We start from the raw sequence: 23,960 nt of genomic DNA, 5'->3' as shown, positions 1-23,960 counted from the left end.
AGGTTATGATAGCTTGGCTATAGGCGCAAGACATGACTCTGAACTGGACAACACGAGCCAAACCGACACAAGGTGAGGGACATCTATGTCCTGTGATGAGTTTAAGCAGTGCAATTCGCTTTATGGCGATAGCCTTCGAAATTGTTGTATGATTCTAATTTGATATCTCGAGGCCTTCCTCTATGTTGGCAAACCGACAGTTTGGGGGCATTGCAACGTCCTCTCTGTCCATGCTCACTCAACATCTTGAGATCCATGATGCGCATTCCTCGCCCTCATGCCCTCTCCATTCCCACTCACCGTCCTGAACACCGAACTAGACGAAATGTTCTCATTCATCATGACCCCATCCCCTGCACTCTCCTCACCTTCAACCCTCTTACCCTCACTCCCAAACCTCTTTCTGACCCATGGCAACAGGTTGTAATACCCACCACAAGCAAAAACACCACACCACAGAACAAACTCTGTCGCGTAGATCACAATACCAAGAACATCAAGTTCAGGCTGGAAGAACACGGACACAAGTGAGAACACGTCGCCTGCGGCATCAATGGCCACGAACAGAAATGATATGCCGCGGACAGTTCGATGCTTCCAGATGTCCCAGTAGTGTGTGAGTACGCCTGCTGCGAGTAAGGCTGCGGACAGAGATGCCATGAGGATGAGAGGCCATTCTAGCGAGCGTGATTTGGCGATGCGAAGGGCGATGATGAGACTGGCTTGGATTCCGCCCATGACGGCTGCGATTGGGACGACAACGAGTAAAGAGCGGTAGACACTCCATTTCTGACATTCGTTAGCTTCATTACGTGTGAATGGACTTAGGGTTTGTACTCGTTCGTAGTAGTAACATTGAATCCATGTTACGAGACTCAAAAGCGTCAAGATCTGAGGCTGTATCCGTAAGGCGATGTTGAACTCTTTGACGATGTTGTACACGCCTAGCGGAACACCTGCCCATGCCCAGAGCATCATCATCGATGGTTGAAGACCCGTTGCATTATGGCGACGGTAATTGACGATGATTTGAGGAATCAGCTATAGAGTATTAGTGGTGGCCTTGTACGTGGGTGAGAGGACTAACCTGGATTGACCAACAGACCTAGCAACATCAGCAGAGGAGTTTCAACAGGGCAGACAAGGGGACTTACAGCTCCGAGTGTGCCTAGAATATTGGCAGCGACGGGGACATCCATTTTGGTATGGAAGGGAACCCAGTGGCTGTGTTGAGAAGATGAGTGAGGTTGGTCGCATTGGATGAGCTCGTCGAAATTGACGCGCCAAGAATGTTAGTGTACACTAACAAGTTTGGTGGAAATGCTTAACAGCTGCCATCAACGCAAACCGGTAAAGTCATCGTTGCGGAATTGAAGCCTAAAACTTGCAATAATTAGAAAGTAAGCTGGATTAAAGTCACTTACATGCCAATTAGCTACCCAAAGAACATCAAAATACAAGGTCTCTGCCATTGCGCAGACAAATCACTAAAGACATCTTGCTCATCAACTACCTCCTGTATACATCACAACACTCAAAACTTCTGACCTAAGGTAGTCTAAGGTCTACTAAATTTGCCTAAGTTTACCTGAATCTTATCATCGCTTAGATTAGAGATCCTAAGTCTTCTTGCCTCCCAGACATAACGTGGCGAGAGAAGTATCAGTGCCCTCGGCAGTGAATAACATATCACTAGTCCCTTAGGCCAAAAGATGATAAGCCCAGTTAAGTGCCCTATGTTATCGGGGATAGCTAGATTGTTCTGAAAGGCTATTTAATTTGCCTCAGTGTCCCTTTAAGGGCGAGCAAACAAGTTTCACTCCACCTCTTTACCCATGTCGGTTGTACTCAAGAGCAGCTTCACCCTTAGTATAAGTACAGAAACCTCCGAAGACAAGTGCGTGACGTTCACGCTAGGACAGATGATGCCCAAAAGTGGGGTGAATTCTACCACAATATGGGACAAATCGAGATACACTGCGACACTATTGGCCTTCAGCAGCAACTCGATCTGGTATCTCACTACTGTACCATGTACAGCCCAGTTCAGTGTCTAACACATCACAATTTTCCAAGATGGATAGTCGTGGTGCAGGTCCACCGAGATATGTCAGTTCCAGCCACTTTCTCGTATCGTCTGCTTTCGGAATGCTTTCACACGCTGGCAAGCAAGGGGAGGCATAAAAACTTAGGGTCTCTATCCTAAAAGACTAAAAGACTTAGATAAATCTAGGTAAACTTAGGATAAACTTAGTAGACCTTTAGACTAAGTATTTCATAAACTCAGGATCAGAAGATTTTCTGCTCCCCAAGGGCAAGGTAAAAGGAATTGAGAATAGAAGTGAATTTACTCTATGTCAGTGGCTTCAAATTAACGAGCGAATTGCCATTGCTGTGGGCGTAGTCATGGCGTTTACGCCTCTCGCATTCCAGGAGCACCAACATGTGATAGTATTTGTAACTATTCAATGGTCAGTTAACAAGTCAAGATGTATTCCAGCCCAGACTCAGACTCAGAGCTCCCCTACATGGAGCCCCCTTCCAACGAAGCTCTCGAACCAGTCCGCAAACCCCCTCCCTACACAGGAACGCCCCTCTTTCTCTTCCTCTCCGACATAAAACTCTTCTTCCAGGACTTCTTTTATCTCCCCTACCTCTCTATCCCTCTGTATCCCTGGAAGTCCGGTCCGTTCTGTGAACTTTATCCTTCTCGTGAGAACCTCATCGGCATCACAATCCACTGCATTCTCTCTGTAACCCAGTTCGCTTTCCTCGTTTCTCTGTTTACACTGTCGTTTCTACCGACTTTTGTGTATATCGGTTATGTTGGGGTGTTCTTTGCAGCGAACTTGTTTGTTGGCATTTTAATAAGGGAATTCCCAGTAGTGGGTTGAAGTCGACCGAAGATGGGTTTACGAGGAGTTGGCCTCATCATGACGACGAGGCTTGGATATTCCTCAACGGTATCTGCGTCGGGTGGGTTCTGCTACTTGTTCTGTCAACATTGCTGACCGCGGCCTTAGCAAGAATTGGTTCCAGAAGAATATCGACCTGATCTCACGAACATTCCATCGGCCAGTAGTTGGTATTCACAACTGAACGTGAGTCCCAGAAATAACTCTTCACATAATCATCAATTCTAATGTTCGTAGTGCCGGCGTTTTCTTCGATCTCATCCAATGTCTTATCCAACGCGCGCTCCTCTACGCAACTCAAGACGTACGAGAATGCTATATCCTCGTCAAAACGCCCTTCTCGACGATCACAAGAAGAAAGTAATCCTTATCCTCCACTCCCAATGCGGAATAGAAGGCGGCATGATCATCGACTGGCTCCTCGATGAAATGCCCCTCGACAAGCTTCAAAAACTCGAAGTCTACACTTTCGGCAACCTCGCCAACCACTTTAGCAATCCCTACCGTGGCAACGGCACAAGGTCTTCTGTTATTCCTCATATTGAACATCATGTAAATGAGAAGGACTCTGCGTGTCGTTTTGGAGTTCTTAATTTCACGAGGCATTATACGCAGAATGAGAATCGGTTTGCGGGGAAGGTATTTATTAATAGAGGGGGAGCATCAGCTGAATCAGCATTATCTTGATGATATGTTCCCTTTGGAAAAGACGCTTCAGAGGGCGAGAGCTGCTACGGAGGGAGACTTTATGCACAGAAAAGTTCGTGTTAGGACGGACGGTACTATGAAAGTGACCACCAAGGCTGAACTCCCCCCAGGTTTTGTTGTGACGGGTGACGAGGGGTCGAAGAATGGGAGTATGAGGCCGGATAGGGTTCCTATGATGGGAGATCTGAGTCGACTGTGGAAATATCGGAATGGGCAGTTGCCAGACTCCTTCAAAAGTGTTTTGACTGACGGTATGTAAAGGATTAGAGGGTAGGACATGGTGGCCTTGGAACAAGAAGCGACCGTAGCATAACATCCCGTCCATAACAAATCCCAGCACAAGGGTACCTACCACGCAGCGATGGCACAGTGATCTTGAACTGTCATTGTAAATATCTTTATTATCTAGTTCCTTCAAAGATGGGCTCAGTTCACGCCGCCCTTTTCCGATGTACATGACCATACCCATGATCACATAGTCCCCCCACTCTCAGCTCCAACCGTCTCCCATTAAAAGGTCGTCTGCATCTTAGGATAATCCTTAGCCTGGACATGCAAGTCCGCGTAGATAGCTGCAGACTGGTCATCGGCAAGATGCTTCATGCGCTTCACATCATCATCCTCAAGATGCTCAAGCACCGTCTCCGGCTCCTCCTTTCCGTCCTTCTGATCCTTCTTCTGAGGCTCAACAGCCTTCTCAATACCATCTGATTCACCAATGAGAAGGATCTGGGCGTTAGGGTAGTCAAAGTGGGATGGCTTGGAGGGAAGCCAGCGCAGAGAGCGGAACTCATCGATGATTCTAGACATGTTAGCCATTGATTCGCAAAACAAGATGAGGAGACTCACTCTTTGGGAAAGTCAGGTCCCTGAGGCAACTGAGCATTCTGAGGTCCCGGATACTGAGGGTTCTTGGTGCTGATGATGAAGCTCCCCTTCTCCTTCAGTCCCAATTCCTTCTGAACCTCCTCAAGCTTCTCAGGCAGCGTCGTCAAATAAGCCAAATGACTTTCTCGACCAGTCGACGTGATGGCATACACGCCCTCGCCAACAGGCTTAGCAGGTGGTGTACGGCGTGTACCAGCTGTCTTGGTTTCATACTCGTCTGCGGACAAGAAGGAGTTCTTGATCTCATCATATGAGGCTCCAGACTTTTCGACGAATACCATGTAGCGCTCTTTTCCACTCTCGGGAAGGGTCTTCTTGGGAAGAGCAAGTATGCGAGTGTTTCCGGAGTCAGCAATGGGACCGTCGCCGAGACGGGCATCTTTTGCGATGGGTCGGAGCATGATGAAGGAACGAGCGATGTCATCAACGCTCTCGGGGTCTTCGAGATTTACGCGACCGCGGATGAAGAAGTAGATGATGCCCTTTTCGAGGATGCTTGAAGGGACATCAGCTTCCTCAGAAGGCTGGACAGCATCTTTGCCGTTGGTTCCCTGCTTTCCACTTGTCTCGGAGTCCTTGCCTTCAGTCTTCTGCTTGTCCTCTGACTTCGAGTCTTTGCCATTGGTTTCCTGCTTGGCATCAGACTTTGACTTGGGCTCGTCCTCCTCCTTTTCCGCAGCGCTATCATTATCCTTCGAATCATCCGAAATGATCACCGCATCATCAAGAGTCGTCTGGCCAGCCTCTTTCTTGGTGCGCTTCGCATCAGGAGAGTCATGCTGAATCTGGTGCTTCTCGCCAGTTGCAGCTTGTTCCTCGCCATTGCTGGTCTTGTCGACGTCTTCGTGCTTTGAATCAGACATTTTGGATAGTCAATGGTGTTGTAGACAACAAAATTGAAGAATTGACAGATTGTTGATGTCAAGAATAAAGACGTTGAGAAATGGGAAGATTGACAGAAAGTGGTGGACGCGTCGCGTTAAGTGTCGTACAGGTGATGTCATAGACATCTTGTCTCACCAACTTTCGTGTTTGCTTCGTGTTCAAGTTGAGCCACACAAATGATAGCGTCATTATTGATTCAGATAAAAATGTGGCTTGATCCTTTTGTAAGTCGGCTCATTCTTCATGAGATGCTGTCATTGGCAGTCTTAACCATACCAAGACCACCGATATCACGCTCGAGCAGCCTCAATGCTTCTCTAGCGAATGGAGCCGCTGCACCACGGACTCTCAGTGCCCATCTAAGTTCGTCGACTCGAGATGCACACCACGCCATCTCATCAAATGAGTCTGCAGTTGCCCAGAGCAGACCAGCCAAAGATCCTATCTCGGCTGCTTGGTAAGCTGCGGCGCTTCCCCAGAATGCAGCAGTGTGCTCGGGGCGTAGAGATCCTAGCAGTTCAATGGCGGATTGAAGCTTGGCACGAGCTGTTGATCGTAAAACTTCGTAGAGAGAGGCAGGTGTGTCTGGTGTTGTGATTCGGACCAAAGCACGATGGAGTGCGATTTCTACTGCTGCATGGGCGAGATGAAGAGCTCCATTGGCACATAATTCTCTGAGCTGGGTATTTTGCAATTGCAGTCGAGCTGGTAGATTCGCGTGCCACTCTCGAAGACGAAAGACGAGAGGCTTCGCCAGTTCAACAGCAGCGACGACACCCATTTGATCCAATGTTCCCCCAGCGCGAGTGGCTGCGGCACTGTAGAATGTTCGAATCACATCACTCAGGATCTGTGTCAACTCGATGTGACGAATGAACAAGTCCCATCCAACAATGATAGGTGAAGTATGATCTGGGTTGGCTTCCGGATCCATCTGGCCAAGCTCGGGATAGTCTGGTGCAGTGCAAGGCCGAACATCCCAGTCGTTGTCTTGGATGAGAAATGGTCGTCCGTGAACACATGCTCCCCAGCGATCTTGCATGTACAAAGCCCAAGCGAGTCTTCGCCGCAGACCAACTTCCCATGCAGGTATTGACCAAGAGCTACAGTCGATATGGATACCCAGATCCTGAGCCATGGCGACAATTTGAGCTGTAAACATCCGGTTAGACATGGGGTGTGTATGAGACCCAGATTCGACAATCTTTCGGTTTCGTTGTAGGAGAAGTAAGCCAGCTTCCAGCGTACTAAGCTTGGGCCGTCGCATATCCTGGTTGATAGTTCGCTCAGCTAGTTCTTCAAGAGCTGCTGGATCCGGGATAGATTCGACTTCGCGTCCTGCAAGCTGACTGTCGTAGAGTTGCCAATCGAGAGCTACCAGATAGACTGCAGCAAGTAAAGACGGCGCAAAATGTCGATGAGATAAACGGTGCTTGCTGATAAAGACATCTTTATGCAAGATCGGAAAGCTGGGGTGAACAATTCGAAAGTAGAGATCGACCAGCGTGCGGCCGAGGGGGTGAACAGTCGCTTCGATGGCATCTAGATCTGCAATGCGCATCTTCTCCGAAGCAGTAGATTCATCAGGATGAACGAGGAATACAGTCTGATAGTCCAATCGCCTAGCAAACGTTGAGGTTGTTGATAGCGGTGGAGCTTCCTGGTTCAACAGATTTGGGCGATGGAGGTCGAGAAGAACAGGATCACGATAGTCGGTTGGTCCGATATATTCAGCATGCGTCTTCAGGTCTAAGCCGAGAGTATTGCTGAGAATACTCGGTCGCGACGGCTCAGGCATATTCTCCTCAAAGGGCATCACTTGCTGTATTTGGGTGAACTGCTGGTTGCTTTCCACACTCGCGGGAGTAGACGCAGCATCACCATGTCGACTCGACGGGGAGGCCCCCGTCTCAAAGCCCGCGACAGGCGATGTCGTAGAGATTCCCTGATTCTCATCCCCATCTCGAGCGTCAGTTTGCTTCTCACGTTCCTTTTCCCGATTCTGTCTTCTCTGACGAGGTGTAGGCCCACGCAGGAACGTACAAGGCTGGTTATGAAAAGTACATAAAACACATCTCGTCTGACCCTCCTCCTTCACACACCGCGTCTTACGAACACGGCACGTGTCACATGGTCTCGCACGGGCGTTAGTATTACCGACAGACGGCCCGGCGGCAGCCATCAGAGGACGGCCAGATCCGGATCCGGACCGGGAAAGATCAGACGGACCGGCGCCGTGAAGCGGGTGCGAGAACATGACCCCACAGGACGCGGGCGTCTAGGTCTGAGTCTGGCTTGTGATAAGAGACAAGGGGCCCATCTTCTGGCTGTGGGCCGACCAGTTGACGAAGCGGGAGTCGAGGTCGTGTCGTGGGTGTACGGCGTGATACTGAGCATGTTGATGATCCGCCATCGGCGGTCGCGCCTTATCAGTTCGTCCTGCTACGGTAAGGTCGTAATACGATAAGGACTCATCGGAGATGGAAATGCCCCACGGGGTCGGAAATACGGGGAAACGGATATACCGATCTGAGGTGGCATATGGGACACTCATTGTGAGACTTGAGTTGATTTGGTTGAAGAGAGGAATTAGCCATGTCTGAATAACTTCAGTTCGAGTATATCTTCTGTGATACACACAAAAAGTCGAAGACATATGTCGATCTGTCGCAACACAGCGGAAGTCCCTCCACTTTAAACCCGCAAGCCGAGGATCCAATGACATGAGCCATGTCTCAATCACGAGCTCGCATCTGCATTGTTCCTTGCCTCAGACATGCATCGACTCTTGAAACGATATATCCTTTTCGAGTAAATTGACTGGTAATATACGATATCGCCGCCGGCCAAAACAGATAGTCCATCATGGGCCAGGTTCACAACCACTTTAGCCGCCGGCGAGTTCCATGATTGGCCGATTTATTTCTGGGTCTTCTTATCGTGGACTATGAACTGACGATCTATGAAACAAACAAAATTAGTAAAGAATTGAACTTCAATTGACCTGGAAAATATGTTGATCAATGAAGTGAAGGCCATTGACTTGCCTGTTATTCCCGCACCTGAGAACGGGGTAAATGTCCGGGGACAACACGGCCGAAGGGTGGACTTGTAAACGGCTTAGACTCGGCGATAGCGTAATTTTCCACATAATCTCAACCCCCAGACTCAACCTTGACTTCTTCTCACACTCATCCACGTGCATATCCAGCACTCAATTCGTATAATACAGTACAGTCAGGCTTCAGTGTTTGGCCGCCGGGCCTTCGGCAAGTTCGTCCTCTTGATCACAGAGGTGTTGTTGTGTTATCAGTGAACATGAAATCGTTCGGCTTCTTGATCCTCGAGGCTATGCAAGTTTACGAATCAAGGAAATTCGAACCCGTTGAGACGATTCCGCAGTGTTACCTCCAGGCTCATCCGACTTGATCTGTGTCGAGAAATTAGTATAAATATTGCTATTCGGTTGTGCAAGAAACTGCTTCGATAAACAGCAGTGTCGTTCTTACCTTGCGCTTATAACCTCCCCTAGCTTCCTTTGAAGATCGTGTTCCTTTATCACCCAGACACCATGACTGAACTTGATACTGCCATCAACGGCGTGGAAGATCTTCCAAACTGCAGTACGGATTCATTCCCCTTGACAATTTCCCAGTGGAGATCTGCCCAGATTCGTGGAGATGGCATCGAAAGACTCCTCTCCCTCATTTCAATCGAGAGAGCAGCAAATTCTACAACCAATGCCTGGATCTCTTTAGCTTCTTCTGAACAAATCAAAGCCCAGTGGACAAGCCTTCAGACCTTGTGCGCTGACTCCATGTCCCTCCCCTTGTATGGAGTCCCCTTTGCTGCAAAAGATAACATCAATGCCGAAGGTTTCATCACCACCGCCGCATGCCCAACATTCAGCTCTTCCCCAGCTACTTCAGACGCTACAGTGGTTGCGAAGCTCAAGGCCGCTGGAGCAATCCTCATCGGAAAGACGAATCTCGATCAATTCGCTACTGGCCTGGTTGGTACGAGATCGCCATACGGTGCTGTCCCGAACTCCTTCGATCCCAGTCGTGTCAGCGGAGGTTCCAGCTCTGGAAGTGCTGTTGTTGTTGCTCGTGGAATTGTGCCCTTCTCTCTTGGTACGGATACGGCAGGTTCAGGTCGAGTTCCAGCGGGGTTCAACAATATCGTGGGATTGAAGCCGACTCGTGGTGCGTTAAGCACTCATGGCGTACTTCCGGCATGCAAATCTCTCGATTGTGTGTCCATATTCACTCTTACGGTCGGCGATGCAGAGACAGTCCTATCTGTCGCCGAAGGATATGACATCCATGATGCATATTCGAGAGAGCGGCCTGACCCCGATATTGCTCCCTATAACGAGTTCGGAGGGTCAGCAAGTCTCACTAAGCTCTCTCTTGCAATATGTGCCTCTCCAGACTGGTTTGGTCGAGACGGCCATTCTCCAGCATATGACAAGGCTCTTGCCAAAGCAGAAGCCTTGGGATGGAGTCTCGTTCCAGTGGATTTCTCCCTCCTCTTTCGACTTGCGCGGCTCTTGTATAACGGTCCTTGGGTTGCCGAGCGGTACGAAGCCATCCGGGGCTTTATCGAGAATGCCACTGCCAAAGAAATGGATCCTGTCGTGCGAAAGATTATCATCAGAGCCCAATCCCTCTCAGCAGCGGACGTTTTTGAGGGTGAGTACCTTCGACAGGAACTTACACGTCAAATTGAGCGGGAATTCGCTCGGTTTGATGGTCTCTTGGTACCCACGTCTCCGACATTCCCCACGCTGGGTGAGCTTGTCAAGAACCCGGTCGAGGAGAACTCGATTCTGGGCACTTATACCAATTTCGTGAACTTTCTGGACTGGTCGGCGCTCTCTATCCCTGCAGGCTTTAGACCAGATGGGCTTCCATTTGGTGTGACGCTGATCTCGACTCGTTGGCAAGAGCCGTTTCTCCTGTCTTGGGCTCGCGAGTGGTTTGGTGACGAAGAAAGGTTGTTGGGTGCGACTGGTGTAAGAGCTTGCGAGTCTCGCATTGCAGCATCGTCGACCCCGTCTAATTACATCCCCATTGCTGTGGTTGGTGCGCACCTCACTGGCTTTCCTCTCAACAAGGATGTAGTGACTCGTGGAGGAAGGTTCTTGGGTGTCACAAAGACATCATCGTCTTATCGGCTATACTCGCTGAACATAGCAGCCGGCCCCAAGAAGCCAGGTCTGAAGCGAGTGCCCACCGACGAAGGTGCAGAAATTGAGGTCGAAGTCTGGAACCTGCCCAAGACCTCCCTCGCGAGCTTCATGCTCACAATAACTCCTCCGCTAGCAATCGGCTCGATCGAACTCAAAGATGGGTCTTGGGTAAAGGGGTTCGTGTGCGAGCCTTGTGGATTCGATGAAGCTGTTGACATCACCAGCCACGGCGGCTGGCGAGTTTATCACGCTTTTCTCGAGAAGGGGTCCAAGTTTTTGACAAACGGGGTTCGTAAGAGTGCTATCTCGACAATTCTTGTAGCCAATCGTGGCGAAATCGCGGTTCGTATAATCGAGACGATACACAAAATGGGTCTTCGAGCTGTTGCCATCTACTCTGAGATAGACGCAGATGCCGCACACGTTAGCAAAGCTGATCTTGCCCTCAAGCTTGAAGGTTCTTCAGTATCTGAGACTTATCTGGATATGGAGCAGATACTGAAGTTGGCTGTTCAATCTTCAGCTGATGCCATCATCCCTGGCTACGGCTTCCTCTCTGAGAATGCTGAGTTTGCTACTGCTGTTGAAGAAAGAGACATGATATGGATTGGACCAACACCACAGCAAATGGCTGATCTCGGGTTGAAACATCGTGCCCGTGCTATTGCAGTCGAAGCAGGTGTTCCCACTGTTCCTGGGTGCGACACCCTCCTTACATCACTGGAAGAAGCTCTCAAAGAAGGCGAGCGAATTGGGTTCCCCTTGATGCTGAAGAGTACTGCTGGTGGCGGCGGCATTGGTCTAAGCTACTGCAAAGACAGGCAGAGCCTGGCCACAACGTTCGAGGGCGTTCAACGGCAAGCGGAAGCTAATTTCGGCAACGGAGGCGTTTTCATCGAACGGTTCATCCGACGGGCTCGCCACGTTGAAGTCCAAGTCCTCGGAGACGGTACAGGTCGTGTAATTGCTGCTGGCGAACGGGACTGCTCTCTACAACGGCGCCATCAGAAGGTTGTTGAAGAAAGCCCCGCGATATTGGTCCCTGAGTCAATTCGGGCGGAAATGCGAGCGGCTGCAATTCGCCTCGCTTCGTCGGTCAAGTATCGCAATGTCGGCACAGTCGAGTTCATCTATGATATCGATTCGAGGGAGTTCTACTTCCTGGAAGTGAATACTCGATTGCAAGTTGAGCATCCTGTGACTGAGTCAGTAACTGGCCTGGATCTTGTGGAGTGTATGATCAATGTTGCCGATGGAAACGCAACTCACCTGTTCGATACGGAGCTCAAAGTGTCTGGTGCTTCGATTGAGGTCCGCGTATACGCTGAGAGCCCCCTTCAGTCTTTCCGCCCCTGCGCTGGTCGTATCACTGCTCTTGAGTTCCCCCCCTCCCTTCGAGTAGATACCTGGATTCAACTCGGCACTGAGATCACGACGGCTTTCGATCCCCTCGTGGCCAAGCTCATCGCCTTGGGGTCCGATCGTGAAGAGGCTATCGAGAACTTAGCCAAAGGCCTTGCAGCCACTCGTATCGAAGGCGTACAAACCAATCTCGAATATCTTCGCCAGATTATAGCGTCTCCCATGTTCAAGTCCGGCGACTATACGACGAAATCTTTGGACTCCTTCCAGTTCCACTCCTCCTCTTTTGAAGTCCTTCAGCCTGGGGCTTTGACCACGGTTCAAGAATACCCCGGCCGTACTGGATATTGGAACATCGGTATCCCTCCTGGGGGCCCGATGGATTCTTACTCCTTTCGACTGGCGAATCGTCTCGTGGACAACCCTTCAGACGCCGCTGGGTTGGAATGTACTCTGGGAGGCCCATCTTTGAAGTTCCATTGTGATGCTGTGATTGCCGCCGTTGGTGGTGTTGCGCAAGTTACAATCAACGATGTGACTGTTTCAATGAACCAAGCCATTGGTGTCGAAGCAGGTCAGATACTAAGCATTGGGGTCATTGAGCATGGCCATCGTGTATATCTTGCTATTCGAGGAGGAATAGAAGTCCCAGTCGTGATGGGCAGTCGAGCGACTTTCGAACTTGGAAAGCTGGGAGGCTTTGGCGGTCGTAAGCTCCAGGCGCGTGATATCCTAGCCGCCGGTCCTGCAGATGCTTCCATCAGTGAGGCACAAGCTATATCGCCAGTGCCTGTGCCAACTCAACCCAAGGCCTCATGGACCATCAGAGTCATCCCCGGCCCTCACGGAGCTCCAGACTACTTCACCCCTGAAAGCGTCAGGGCGTTGTACCTCAGCAACTGGAAGGTTCATCACAACAGTAACCGCCTTGGTGTTCGTCTCACTGGCCCCCAACCAGAATGGTCTCGCAAAAGCGGTGGTGAAGCCGGCTTACATCCTTCCAATATCCATGACGCTCCGTACTCAATAGGTAGCGTTAGCTTCACTGGAGATGAAGCTGTCGTTCTTGGGTGCGATGGCCCGAGTCTCGGTGGATTCGTGGTGCTGTGCGTGGTGTGCTCTGCGGATCTGTGGAAGATGGGACAGGTTCGGCCTGGGGATACGATTCGTTTCGATCCCGTTGATGTTGCGACTGCGATTGGGTTAGAAAAGGATCTTGGTAAAGCCATTGAGACTCTCTCACCTCTTGAAGCTTTAGAGGGAATTCCGTCTGATGAGGCAGCTCTGGTACAGAAGTTGAGAAGAATTCCCGCCGCCGTCGGTACCATCAAACATGACGGCCAAAGGGTCACTGTCCTCCAAGCAGGTGACCGGGCATTTCTGTTGGAGTTCGGTGATGCTTCCGCCTTCAATCTTCGCCACAACTTCGAGATATCAGCATTCTGCGAGAACCATGAGAGGAAACCCATTCCTGGCGTTGAGGAACTCACCCCAGGCGTTTTCAGCCTCCACGTCACCTACACTCGCGGCCTGTCCCCAGAATTGATGCTATCACGCTTAGCAGATCATATCCGCTCGTACAAAGTCCCCTCGCAAGTCCCCTCAAGAAGCGTTCGTCTCCCCATCGCGTTCGACGATAGTATCAGCCGCGCCGCCATCGAGCGATACACAGCAACAATTCGTCCAAATGCACCCTGGCTTCCCAGCAACATCGACTTCCTCCAAAAGCTCAACGGTATCTCTGATCTTACCGAGGTTTTGAGTGCCGCAGAATTCGTGGTCCTTGGACTAGGGGATGTGTTCATGGGCTCCCCATGTGCAATCCCCTTGGATCCACGTCATCGCCTGTTCGGAACAAAGTACAATCCTTCGCGCTCTTTCACGCCTCGCGGCGCTGTTGGTATCGGGGGCCAGTACATGTGTATCTACGCGACGGATTCGCCTGGCGGGTATCAGCTTGTCGGACGAACAGTTGAGATCTGGGATGCTGACCTTGTTGACACTGAGGCTTGGTTCTTTCGGCGGTTTGACAGGATTTCGTTTTATCCCGTCACTGAAGCGGCGCTGGACGGAACAGCGAGGTCTGAGCTCGTTCAGATAAGTGATGGTGTTCTTGATCTCGAACAGTACGAGGCGTGGCTTACGATGAACAAAGACGACATTGCCGCCGCCGCAGATCAGCAAGCAAGTGCCATTTCCAACGCGCCCTTTGTCGATGAATTGCTTCTTCCGTATCAAGTCGAGCCTGTTGTCAATGGGCACAGTCCCAGTCTGGATAGTTTGAGTCTTCGTGGTGAACGAGTCAAGGCGACGATGCCGGGTCGGTGTTACAAGGTCATGGCGAAAGAAGGGAGTGTTGTAGACAAGGGTGATGTTCTGGTTTGTATTGAGTCGAGTAAGATGGAAGTTGAGATTCGCAGTCCTGTCGGCGGAAAATGCGTGGCTGTTTTGGTGCAGGCGGGGGATTTGATTGACGTGGAGGATGACCTGGTAGTCGTCGAATGAGCGAGAATCATACTTCAGTGGAAGTACTGTCTGATGAGGCGATGAGCAGAGATTCCGCAGTCACTAAGTTTTTAAGATGAGCGTCAAGCATTCGATTGGGCAAGAAACCTAGATTCAGGACCTCTATCCTAGGTTAAGTGCAAATGTACAAGGCCTTTAGACTAGACTTTACTAAGTGCACGAGTTTACGAGTGTCAAGATAGGAGTCAAGATGAGTTTCAAGTGTTTGGTTGAGCTGTGGTATCGTATCCAAGTATCCTGTCTAAGTCCAAGTCCAAGTCCAAGTCCAAGTCCAGGCCAAGCCAAGTCAAGTCAAGCCAATCTTCCCAGGCATTTCAATGAGTGCGATAAAGAGAGAGTGAGTATTTGTGGTGTGTCAAGTGTGCGAAGGCCATCAAAGTCCTGGTTGCGTTGGTGTCGCAGCTCGAACGAGTGTGCAAGTCCGACACTGTATGCAATGATATGAATCCCGTTCATACCAAGACATACAGTGCAGATCTCGCACAATCGGACGAGCTGTGACTCCAACGCAACCAGGGCCCGAGGCAAGCATGCCTGGTCAGTAAGGTGCACTGCGCAAGAGTCAGAAAATGAAAAGCGTGTGAGGGGGGGTGGACTTACGGAGGAGGTGCATCGTGGCCGTGGCCCGTTTAGATGCATATTCGGCGGCCTGCATCGTAGCGATCTTGATTACTCTGCGCGTATACTCAGGTGTGAGTGAACATCTGTCCATAGTCAGAACTGAATTCACACTGCAAAGCGAAGAGCAACATACCTTGCACGCTCGTTCTAGACTGTTGGGAGTCATGACAGGGGGGCCAAACTGCTGCCCAGTGAAAGGCTTCTGGTGGAGCTGAGAGGAGAATGGCATGTGCAGAGCGCCAGCTGCTGCAAATGGGTTTCCCTGAGGCGCGTTCATCGCGAAGAAGGACTGGTTGCGGCCGCGGTCAATGCCACTAGGAGCCTGCTGGAAGGATATGCTGTTCATGTTGACAGCAAGTTGGTCGGTAGCAGATGCAAGTGCACTGCCTGTAAAGACATATTCTGCAAAGGGTCAGGGTCAAGCTACCAGTGTCGTGTCAAAAGAACATACCTTGCACACTCGTTCGAGGCTGACAAGCCCGAGTATCCCGTGGGCGACTGGCTCGGCAGTACCCTACGCAAGACGCTTGCGCAGCTTGAACTTGAGCTTCGCGAGGAGACCCATGATGATCGTGGGGTTTTGGTGGTGGGTGGCGGCTGAGGGCAGGTGTGAGATACCATAAGGTGAGATGAAGGGAAGCGAAGAGATGAGGAGGAAACATAAAGAAAGTGTAAAGAGATGAAATGCAATGGCCAGACGAAAAGTGAAACTTACCATGCATCACCGAGCCACGAATGGCTCGGGGCACTCCCGGCTGCGGCCGGGGTGAAAAGGTCGCCACCACCCACCAAATACAACACAATATGCCCAAGGCAACACGCTGTGCAGAACTGCAGCGAACCAGCCCTTGGAAGTAACTCCAAGAACCAGGCCAACGAAGTCGCGGACAGAGTGCTGCATTGAACACATTGAGTATCAACGAACGGATGCTTGTGTATCGAAGGGCCGTCGTGTGTCCAGGTGATGAGGAGAGATGGTGTATATATAAGAGAGAGAGGGTAGAGGAGTGAGGGAGGATAATGATGATGGTGTGGGAGGAGGAGATGGAGGAGGACAAAATGTTGGTGTTGGAGCTGAGGAGGAAAGGAAGAAGAGAGAGATGAAGAGGGCGCGGGATGGAATAAATAACAGCAAGTGTGGAGCCAGCTGATCCTGTGTGCGGAGAGCTCGAGGTTGCCTGGGACAATAGCAGCAAGGCGAGGGCCAGAGCCCCGAGCCCCGAGCTCAAGAGCGGACCTTGATTCACTGGGATGTGGGCTCTTCAGAGGTTCAGAGATCTCAAGAGCCTCTCGAGCCAATCACATAATTTACATTCGCCTCGATTTAATTCCCCTCGTCCTTGTGGAGCTGCGCAGAGGGGATCTGTCTCGACGAGCTAGCCCAGGGGAGCAAGAAGCTCGTGACTTGGAACGGCTCCAAGCTGAACTTAAGCAAGATAGTCTAGATACCTCCTTTGTTGCACTGAATTGACCTAAGTTTCGTTGTTGCTTATCATACAAACGTCCTGAGTTTAGACTTTTTGCTTCCCCAAGCTTGGTTCTCCTGAAGCGACCAAGCCACTCTGCGAGTGCTCAACCATCTCGGGTCCATGCATCTTGTAATTATTGTGCGGTCTTCCTTGATTCATTTAAACGCTTCGATGTGTGTTCTGTGCATTCATCACAATTGTACTTGATGTAATTCCATATCGTAGATCCGTAGTCAATACCATCCACAATGCATGCACATTGCAATTACTCGTCCATTTTTGCATTTATGCTGTATACAATGTCTCACAATTCAGTTCCAGTGATTTCCTCGCCATTCTATTTCTGTGGTGTAGCTACGGCGCGATGACGCATGCCCACTCCTCGAAAACCCCTGTGGACGCGGATGAGGCTCAAAACGCACCCTCGAAAATACTCAGGGCAACCACAACAACAATTAAAAATACCTTCAAAAATATCTCTCGGAAGCTAAAAAGTTCCCCATCTTCGCAAAAATGGTACACTATTTTTCCTATTGTGCGTGGTCGCAAGATCACGGCTGAGTGTCCGGCCTTGTCGTTGATATAACGTCCAACCGCCCCACGCCACTACTCAACGGTCCCTGCTCCCGCTTTGGGCGGAGCACTTTGCTGCACGTCACCAGCTGTCAGATCTCTGCGTCTCCACTATCCCGGAGGATCTGCTGCTGGGATACTGCCGCCTCCCAGATCACTCGCCCTCACCGCCCGGGCTCCCCTGTGTATATAAGCTCGCTCTTCTCCCAGTGACTGACCTTTTTTCTTTTCTCTTCTTTTCATGCCATGTTTATGGGTGCTTGCACTCATGAACATGGACTGCCAAACATTCAGTGGCTCTCGGGGATCATGAAGCCTGAGGGCTGGGAATCATCGGGTCTTATGGCCTTGGTGATCGCCCACCAATGCTGCTCGATCAGCCTGGAATAATTTTTGCTTTCGCCCGACGGGGCACCCACCCTTTTTTTTTCATTGGGTTCATGGCCTTTTGCTGTGGCTCGAAGAAGAAAACTTGCTTTGAATATGACTGATGTATGATATGATGTTGTTGTTTAACTCTGTAGTTTGTCTTGGTGACATGTTTTGATATACGCGTAGAGGGGAACATTGCGTGCGTAGTTTGAATGTGTGATGAGACTAAGGGGCTTACTACGCTCTTGGGAAGCGTGTGAGGTATCGCGATATGTTGTTTTGGCGGTTGGGCTCGACGTCTCGCGCAGTTGCTTGAGTGACGGCGATACGCCTCTCCAGATGATCATGTCACTCATGAATATCCTGGCATTGACTACAGACTGCTTGGTCACATTATCTGCGCATTCGCATCTTGATATGTCGTGAATGTCTCCGTGTCTTCCCTGGTGACTCGCCCGCATCGTGGCTCGCCAGTGACATCGTAGCAAAACAACACACAGGGAGGACTCAGGACGGAACGAGAAGTATTACTTGGATTGAGGATGATATCAAGGATACTTTACACTCTTGGAGGATCTAGTCGCCTCTCTTCATCTTTTGTTTTGCTTGGTGGCTCGCTCGCATCGTGGTTCGCCAGTGGCATCGTAGCAAAACCACCACAGGGATGGCGCAGGATGAGATGCAAGATATTTATTACGGGGACGATGGTCTTATGGATGTTGCACGCTACACGAGGACAAAATCGCCTTGCTTCATCTTTTGTTGGGCTTGGGGATCGTGTTGAGGCAATCACTCGGATGCGAGATCGTTGCAGCTCGACAGTCACATCGGCGCCAAACCACCACACAGCGGATACAAGTTGGGATACGAAGGATACATCATGTTGAGGACTATCTCATGGATATCGCATGCTATTTGAGGGTAGAGTCGTCTCGTTTCATCCAGTATCTGTCCTGGGGATCGTATCGGAGGATGCACTCGAGTGCAGGATCGTCATAGCTCGTCCGTGATATCGAAAAACACAATATATTCGTAGTCGAATCGTCTCGCCAAGTCGTAATTGCCATCAGTCGTCTCTCTTCGCACTTCGAGGTCATCTGTACCGTAGGTCACGTACCGCTATCTCTCGCACTGGCCCTTCAGACGGCGCCCGCCTTCGCACTCCCGCTCTTCCCACTAAGGCCAAGGCAACACTCCCATTTCTTCCCCTCCTGCTCTTTTCTACCTCCAACACAACCACCGCACAACACTTTCACGTTGTTCATTTTCGTGTTCCGACCACACTTTTTCAACAAAAGCTTTCATTTGAACATTTGTTCTGGTATGTGCTTTTATGTTCTTCTTCCCCTGAACACACTGAACAGTAAACACTGACCTCGTCATTCCTGCTCAGTTCTCTCAAGCTTTTCTCTCTTCATTCTGCACTGCTTCTTTGTCTACCGCAAGACGTTCTTCAAGTCTCTGTTGATTCCAAGAACTGCCCATCATGGTCATAGTCATTAACATTCCCCTGCCCAATGGCGCTACTCTCCGGCTCAACATCCAGGAATGGATTGTTCTCCTCATCTTCATTCTGATCTTCCGAGCCTACGGATGGCCCATGGTTGTCCGTCGCTGGCCCTTGGCCTTCGCGTGGCCTTGGCGCGAAGACGTTTGGGACTTCTAAGCACCACTACCCAAGTCGGTATCTCGAGTACGATCCCTACGAGCCATTTTTGAAATGTTTGCGGTAAGTCACTTCGAAGCTTGGAGTACGTCGTTTCAAGTTATCATCATTTACTGACCCTCTCCAGAATCTGAATCACAGGACATATCACCTGTAACAAAAAAGGATGTTATTATCATCATCATCGACGGCGGATTTATGGAACCGGACTGGTGGATTATTAGGCTCCAGCAATGAATCGAATCTCGTTCTAAATCTTTTGATGTGCTCGTGATCGTGTTTCTTTCGTGCCGCTTTTGCCCAAGTCTATCCATCTGCCACTCGGCATTATTTTCACCTTCCTGCTCTTCCAAGTCTTCTAGTTGACAACTGCTGATGTTCATCTGTCTCTAGATTCTACCAGTTCTTCCAAAAGCTCTGAAGCTCGTTCTGCGCCCCCAAGTTCATTGAGCTCGTCGCCCAGATGCCCCGCCCTCTCCACAAACCCTGGATCGTCCAGTATTGTCCTCGCCGCTCTTCGAACCTGTTCCGTCGAAGGATTATCTGTCTTCAAATCGATGCCTGCACTCGCCCAGCTAACCCGCGCCGCTGTGTCCTTCTTATCTTCTGTTTGCCCAGCGCAGATCAGTGGCACTTTATGCGACAGCGCCTGAGTTATGCTCCCATAACCGCCGTTGGTGATGAGGAGGCAGAGCTGTGGGAGGAAGAGATGGTACGGTATCCATCTGATGAAGCGCACATTTGGCGGCTCCCCTATTCTCGATGTGATCTCTTTTACATGCGGTGAAGCCACTACAAGGAGAAGATCTGGATCATCGGAGAGTGCCTCGATGGCGGGAATGATCAATGATGTTGGATCCATGGCTAGTGTGCCTTGGGTAATGCCAACAACACGGGGATGCGCAACGATCTCGTCCCATTCAGGGGGTAGCTGGGCGAGACTTGTCGGTACTTGCGTAACTACCGGTCCCACAAACTTGGTATGCTCCCGCTGTTGCGGCGGCTTTGGCAGTAGCTTGAACTCCAGCGACGGCGATGACGCCTGAATATGAAGATAGGGGCTGTAAGTGAAAGACTCGATCGGCTCCCCATACGGCAAGTTCTTCAAGCCCAATTCCCTCCTTTGGGCATTTATGATCGGCCTCAAAAGCAACGGCAGAAGAATCCACTGGCTAACAAGATGAAGAATATGATTCCAGATCAATCCAACCCACGACGTCGCCGGACTCTCCCCCGAAACAGCCTGCGGCGCTCCCCAACTCGACATATACATCGGAATTACCCCCAGCGTCGCATAAACCGGAACTTCACCCAGTTCACACAAAGCCCTCGCTCCATACGGCATCACATCGACGAGCAGAACATCTGCTTTAAAGTCCCTCAACACCCGGCGGTAATCCGTCACCTGCGCAAGAAGCCTGATCTGAAGCCGCGAATACTCCTTGTCGAGAATACCAGTTTCATTGGCAGCGATTAGGGGTTCGTCGATGATGGCTATGGCGCTTGTTGGGACGAATGTTGCGCCTACAGCGAGGACGCGCGCTTCGTTTGAGGCGCTGGTGAGCCAGGTTACTTGGTGGCCGCGGCGGATGAGGGATTGGGCTACGGCTTGCATTGGGTAGGCATGGCCGGCTGGGAAGTGAGAGTGGAGGAGGATCTTCATGGTGCGTTTGTGAGGGCGATGATGTGGTGAGTGTGAGGTGAGGTGTTCTGTATGTGAGGTTGCATGGATGATCTAAGTGGGCTGCATATAAAATCTGCACACTACTGTGTACAAGCAGATTGGGGGCTTGGCGGCGCTGGGAGAAGATGAGGGCAATGGTAGAAACTGAATATTCCACTTATACCGCCTTCAACCAAGTAGCCCATGCATCATAAACATTGTGAGAGCGATGTGTTATGGCTATAGTCAAGCTTATGTCTCATCGGCTGCTGTCGATCCTTGTGTCCGAGTTCTAACGTCCACCGCTTCCATGTGAGGGGTCAATTAATAAATTGCAGATTGACGAGTTCCATCCACCCGATTCCAATATTTCGAGAGGTCCTCCTCTATTTCAGTGGTATTAGACATAATAGAATTACATGTCTTGGTTCAACTTTTGCAATTTTACCAGTTCTGTAATCATGTGTGACGTTGCTCAGACGCAGATGCGAGGTTCGAGGTTCCAAGTGAAAGAGGGCTACCCTGCACCATTTGTGAAATATCGTATTGAATCAGACACAGCCCTTGAAGGACATTCTGTAAAGTGGAATAGAGGTTCTTGCTTTCCTTTTGCTTTATAAATGTCAAATGGGCACTGTAGCGGCTGTTGCAATATGGAATATTACCGTTGTTCAGGGTCGTGGCTCAAAGACCCATGGTGGTGCAGTTGAACCTTCGCTGAGATTTTTTTATGTTCACCATCACAGACCAACTCCAACAACAATGAACATCAACAACGAAAGTCACCAAAATCTCCCACGCTACATCTCATTTGAGATCTAGACTTCTCTGATTTGCTCTTTTCTCTTTTATTCGTCATCGAAGTACCAGTTGCCCTCTCCAGTATCCTCTTCACTCTCAGCTGCTCGTGTTTTCCAGTATTCAGCTTCGCAGTCCAATCCTCGAATGCCAAGCGCCGTCCCAAACCTCCACTGAAAGAAACCACTATTGTGACAGTACACTCTCCATGGGGTCATCTTCAAGCTAGAATTCTACGAGTCACGGGGGAGCGTTACGCGGCGCGGCGTCCTGGCCACTGACTTGTTCTGGGGCGTGTCAAGGTACCACACTCGTCACAACCACACGAAGACTTTGAGAGCTTCTTTGGCTGACACCTGAGTAGAAACTAATGAGCTGCCATCGGAAAGTACGTTAACGGCGGTGTCTTCCCTGAGCTATAGAAGAGGCTGAGAGATGCCACCGTCCGGAGGTCAGTAACCTACGCATGCGCAGAAAACACACTCGCGGTCAATAATGCCCAGCAGCTCTACAAACTGTGGACTGAGAATGGCAGCTTTGTAGTTATCGGGTGATATTTTACCACAAGGAACATAATACTGATTAGTATCGCGTCGAGAACAGTGGTCCCTTCATGATCCTATCACCACGAGAAGAAGCACATTTCTATGGCTCTACCACTGATCTGACACTTAAGCCTGTCGCCATCTCTTTTTGACCCAATGCTGAACATCAATTCTTCACGACCTGCGTCTCGTCCCGCTTGAGCTACACTACACAAGATCCTCGACCAATGCCCTGTAGCCAGAAGAGCGCCGCCTTCACCCGCCCACAAGAAGCTCATGGTTTCATTTAGTGAGTCTGTCCAGCTCCAGGATACGGGGCATCTTCCACAAGATGTGAATATCGACTGCTTGCTGCCAACCCTCCACTCGAGCGGAAGCCCGGGGCCTGAGCACCGAGGAGCGCAATGTTAAACAGCATATTGTAAGGTCAAACACGGTTCAACAATGATCAGTTCATCGTGAGTGCCACTTTGACTGAGTCTCAGGGAGGCGACCAATATTTACAACACTAACCCCTGACCCTGATCCCATGTCCAAAATGGTGGCCCAGTGATGAACGTTCTTCAACAGGAGGACCGCTGGCCTGTTCAGGATACGACACAGTATTTTTACGCCTAATACAACAGCTCAGGGGCCGAATTGGGTCTAAAATGGGCTCCCGAAATAAGATTGCTTTAAACTCAAGTTAAAGGCGAAGACTTGTCTCGAGCTCAAAATGAACCCTCACAGTGCAAGACTACTCTAGAGGTAGGTGTATCCTGATGTTGATCTTGAACACTTTCGGAAGCTTTCTTAGTCACTATATGGCTTGAAAATGGATCGGAACTAGACTCAAACTTTTGCTTAGGCCAGTGACTTAGTACAATGGGCAGGAAACTGTCCCAGCTGAGCTTTGCGAATACAAATGGAGCCGAACTGACATCAACACTACGGAGGAGAGAGAGAATGAAACGGCCTCTTGTGAGTATCCAAAGGCCATTCAATGTGATTCCCACTAACATTTAATCGCAAGATAAGTCTCGAACGTTATACTCCAAAGAAAGCTACAGAAAGAACCGATTATGCACCCCCGTGTGTCCAGCGCCGGAGCCCCTTTTCACAATCTACGATGAGAACCAATATTCATGTCGCTCCGACCACCTTCCCGGAAGTTATCTCAGAAACGATATGTCAGGGATCTAGTCTGAGGGTTACAACAAAACAATGGGGATTGGCAAGGCCTTCGCAGGCGTTTTGAGCTCTCCCGCCACAGCTCAGATCAGAGCATTATCGCGACTCTACCGGTGTAAAGGCCGCCTAAAAACAACACATCTAGTTCAGCAGAGTACTGCATAATCTACATGTTCGGCTCAAGAATTTGATATTGCAAGTCACGGTGGGCCATACATGAAGTGAGCAACCGCAGGAAAGCAGGGTTGTAAGTAAAGCACATATCGGATTCGCTTCGTCGACAGGCATTCTGTGGCAAAGCTAATGACTTTTGACGCATTTGAAGGCATTCGCATCGTCAAGTCGTACCGCGCAACCGCTGCTGGACCCGAAGACCTTTGTGTCTACTACTGGACCTTTTCCAGGTACTTGTCGAAACTTGAGGGGCTCCGCTCTGTCCACCCGAAGCCGGTCTATTTCGGTGAAATATGGCAAGCTGAACTCGATCAGCCATGTACGGGGCATTAGGCTAAGATTCATACGCTCAAGGGTCGAGCAAGTGTCGTCTCCGCCAACCTCCCCCCGGGCGTGGCTTGACCGTGTCTTGTTCTGCGATACTCGACAAT

General features: G+C 50.2%; 9 protein-coding genes across 10 annotated transcripts; 4 read left to right on the top strand and 5 right to left on the bottom strand.

The window, feature by feature from the left end:
- Positions 1 to 30: 30 nt before the first annotated feature.
- On the bottom strand, positions 31 to 1,250 carry FOXG_12851 (uncharacterized protein). The gene is made up of 4 exons (XM_018392769.1): positions 1,155 to 1,250; positions 1,088 to 1,105; positions 838 to 1,041; positions 31 to 789 (listed from the first exon to the last, which is right to left on the bottom strand). Exons 1-4 carry the CDS (start codon positions 1,197 to 1,199, stop codon positions 235 to 237), a joined length of 822 nt encoding a protein of 273 aa, XP_018251352.1. The 5' UTR covers positions 1,200 to 1,250; the 3' UTR covers positions 31 to 234.
- Positions 1,251 to 2,504: 1,254 nt separating this feature from the next.
- On the top strand, positions 2,505 to 4,073 carry FOXG_20800 (uncharacterized protein). The gene is made up of 3 exons (XM_018401107.1): positions 2,505 to 2,976; positions 3,024 to 3,101; positions 3,153 to 4,073. The coding sequence occupies exon 3, from the start codon at positions 3,180 to 3,182 to the stop codon at positions 3,600 to 3,602; it is 423 nt and encodes a 140-aa protein (XP_018251351.1). The 5' UTR covers positions 2,505 to 2,976; positions 3,024 to 3,101; positions 3,153 to 3,179; the 3' UTR covers positions 3,603 to 4,073.
- A 60-nt stretch (positions 4,074 to 4,133) lies between these two features.
- On the bottom strand, positions 4,134 to 5,374 carry FOXG_12850 (uncharacterized protein; the record flags this gene model as incomplete). Its single annotated transcript, XM_018392768.1, has 2 exons — positions 4,134 to 4,425; positions 4,473 to 5,374. The coding sequence occupies 2 exons, from the start codon at positions 5,372 to 5,374 to the stop codon at positions 4,134 to 4,136; spliced, it is 1,194 nt and encodes a 397-aa protein (XP_018251350.1).
- A 263-nt stretch (positions 5,375 to 5,637) lies between these two features.
- Positions 5,638 to 7,653, bottom strand: FOXG_12849 (uncharacterized protein; the record flags this gene model as incomplete). Its single annotated transcript, XM_018392767.1, has 1 exon — positions 5,638 to 7,653. One exon carries the CDS (start codon positions 7,651 to 7,653, stop codon positions 5,638 to 5,640), a length of 2,016 nt encoding a protein of 671 aa, XP_018251349.1.
- Positions 7,654 to 8,678: 1,025 nt separating this feature from the next.
- FOXG_12848 (uncharacterized protein) lies at positions 8,679 to 14,693 on the top strand. 2 transcript variants are annotated; one of them, XM_018392766.1, is made up of 2 exons: positions 8,773 to 13,901; positions 13,960 to 14,693. In XM_018392766.1, the coding sequence occupies exons 1-2, from the start codon at positions 8,968 to 8,970 to the stop codon at positions 14,051 to 14,053; spliced, it is 5,028 nt and encodes a 1,675-aa protein (XP_018251348.1). In that variant the 5' UTR covers positions 8,773 to 8,967; the 3' UTR covers positions 14,054 to 14,693. The 2 variants fall into 2 exon arrangements, with proteins under 2 accessions (XP_018251347.1, XP_018251348.1); XM_018392765.1 differs by having other exon boundaries at positions 8,679 to 14,693.
- Positions 14,694 to 15,164: 471 nt separating this feature from the next.
- On the bottom strand, positions 15,165 to 15,761 carry FOXG_20799 (uncharacterized protein; the record flags this gene model as incomplete). The annotated part of the gene is made up of 3 exons (XM_018401106.1): positions 15,165 to 15,182; positions 15,233 to 15,501; positions 15,551 to 15,761. The coding sequence occupies 3 exons, from the start codon at positions 15,759 to 15,761 to the stop codon at positions 15,165 to 15,167; spliced, it is 498 nt and encodes a 165-aa protein (XP_018251346.1).
- Positions 15,762 to 18,999: 3,238 nt separating this feature from the next.
- Positions 19,000 to 19,179, top strand: FOXG_20798 (uncharacterized protein; the record flags this gene model as incomplete). Its single annotated transcript, XM_018401105.1, has 1 exon — positions 19,000 to 19,179. One exon carries the CDS (start codon positions 19,000 to 19,002, stop codon positions 19,177 to 19,179), a length of 180 nt encoding a protein of 59 aa, XP_018251345.1.
- A 65-nt stretch (positions 19,180 to 19,244) lies between these two features.
- On the bottom strand, positions 19,245 to 20,916 carry FOXG_12847 (uncharacterized protein). The gene has a single exon (XM_018392764.1). The coding sequence runs from the start codon at positions 20,840 to 20,842 to the stop codon at positions 19,559 to 19,561; it is 1,284 nt and encodes a 427-aa protein (XP_018251344.1). The 5' UTR covers positions 20,843 to 20,916; the 3' UTR covers positions 19,245 to 19,558.
- Positions 20,917 to 23,030: 2,114 nt separating this feature from the next.
- FOXG_20797 (uncharacterized protein) lies at positions 23,031 to 23,957 on the top strand. The gene is made up of 3 exons (XM_018401104.1): positions 23,031 to 23,145; positions 23,198 to 23,602; positions 23,681 to 23,957. Exons 1-2 carry the CDS (start codon positions 23,050 to 23,052, stop codon positions 23,420 to 23,422), a joined length of 321 nt encoding a protein of 106 aa, XP_018251343.1. The 5' UTR covers positions 23,031 to 23,049; the 3' UTR covers positions 23,423 to 23,602; positions 23,681 to 23,957.
- The last annotated feature ends 3 nt before the right edge of the window (positions 23,958 to 23,960 follow it).

This window comes from Fusarium oxysporum, chromosome 9 (assembly GCF_000149955.1).
Source record: "Fusarium oxysporum f. sp. lycopersici 4287 chromosome 9, whole genome shotgun sequence".
Taxonomy (NCBI): Eukaryota; Fungi; Ascomycota; class Sordariomycetes; order Hypocreales; family Nectriaceae; genus Fusarium; species Fusarium oxysporum.
Note: the sequence above shows the minus strand (reverse complement) of the source record. Positions and strands in the feature narration are given on the sequence as shown.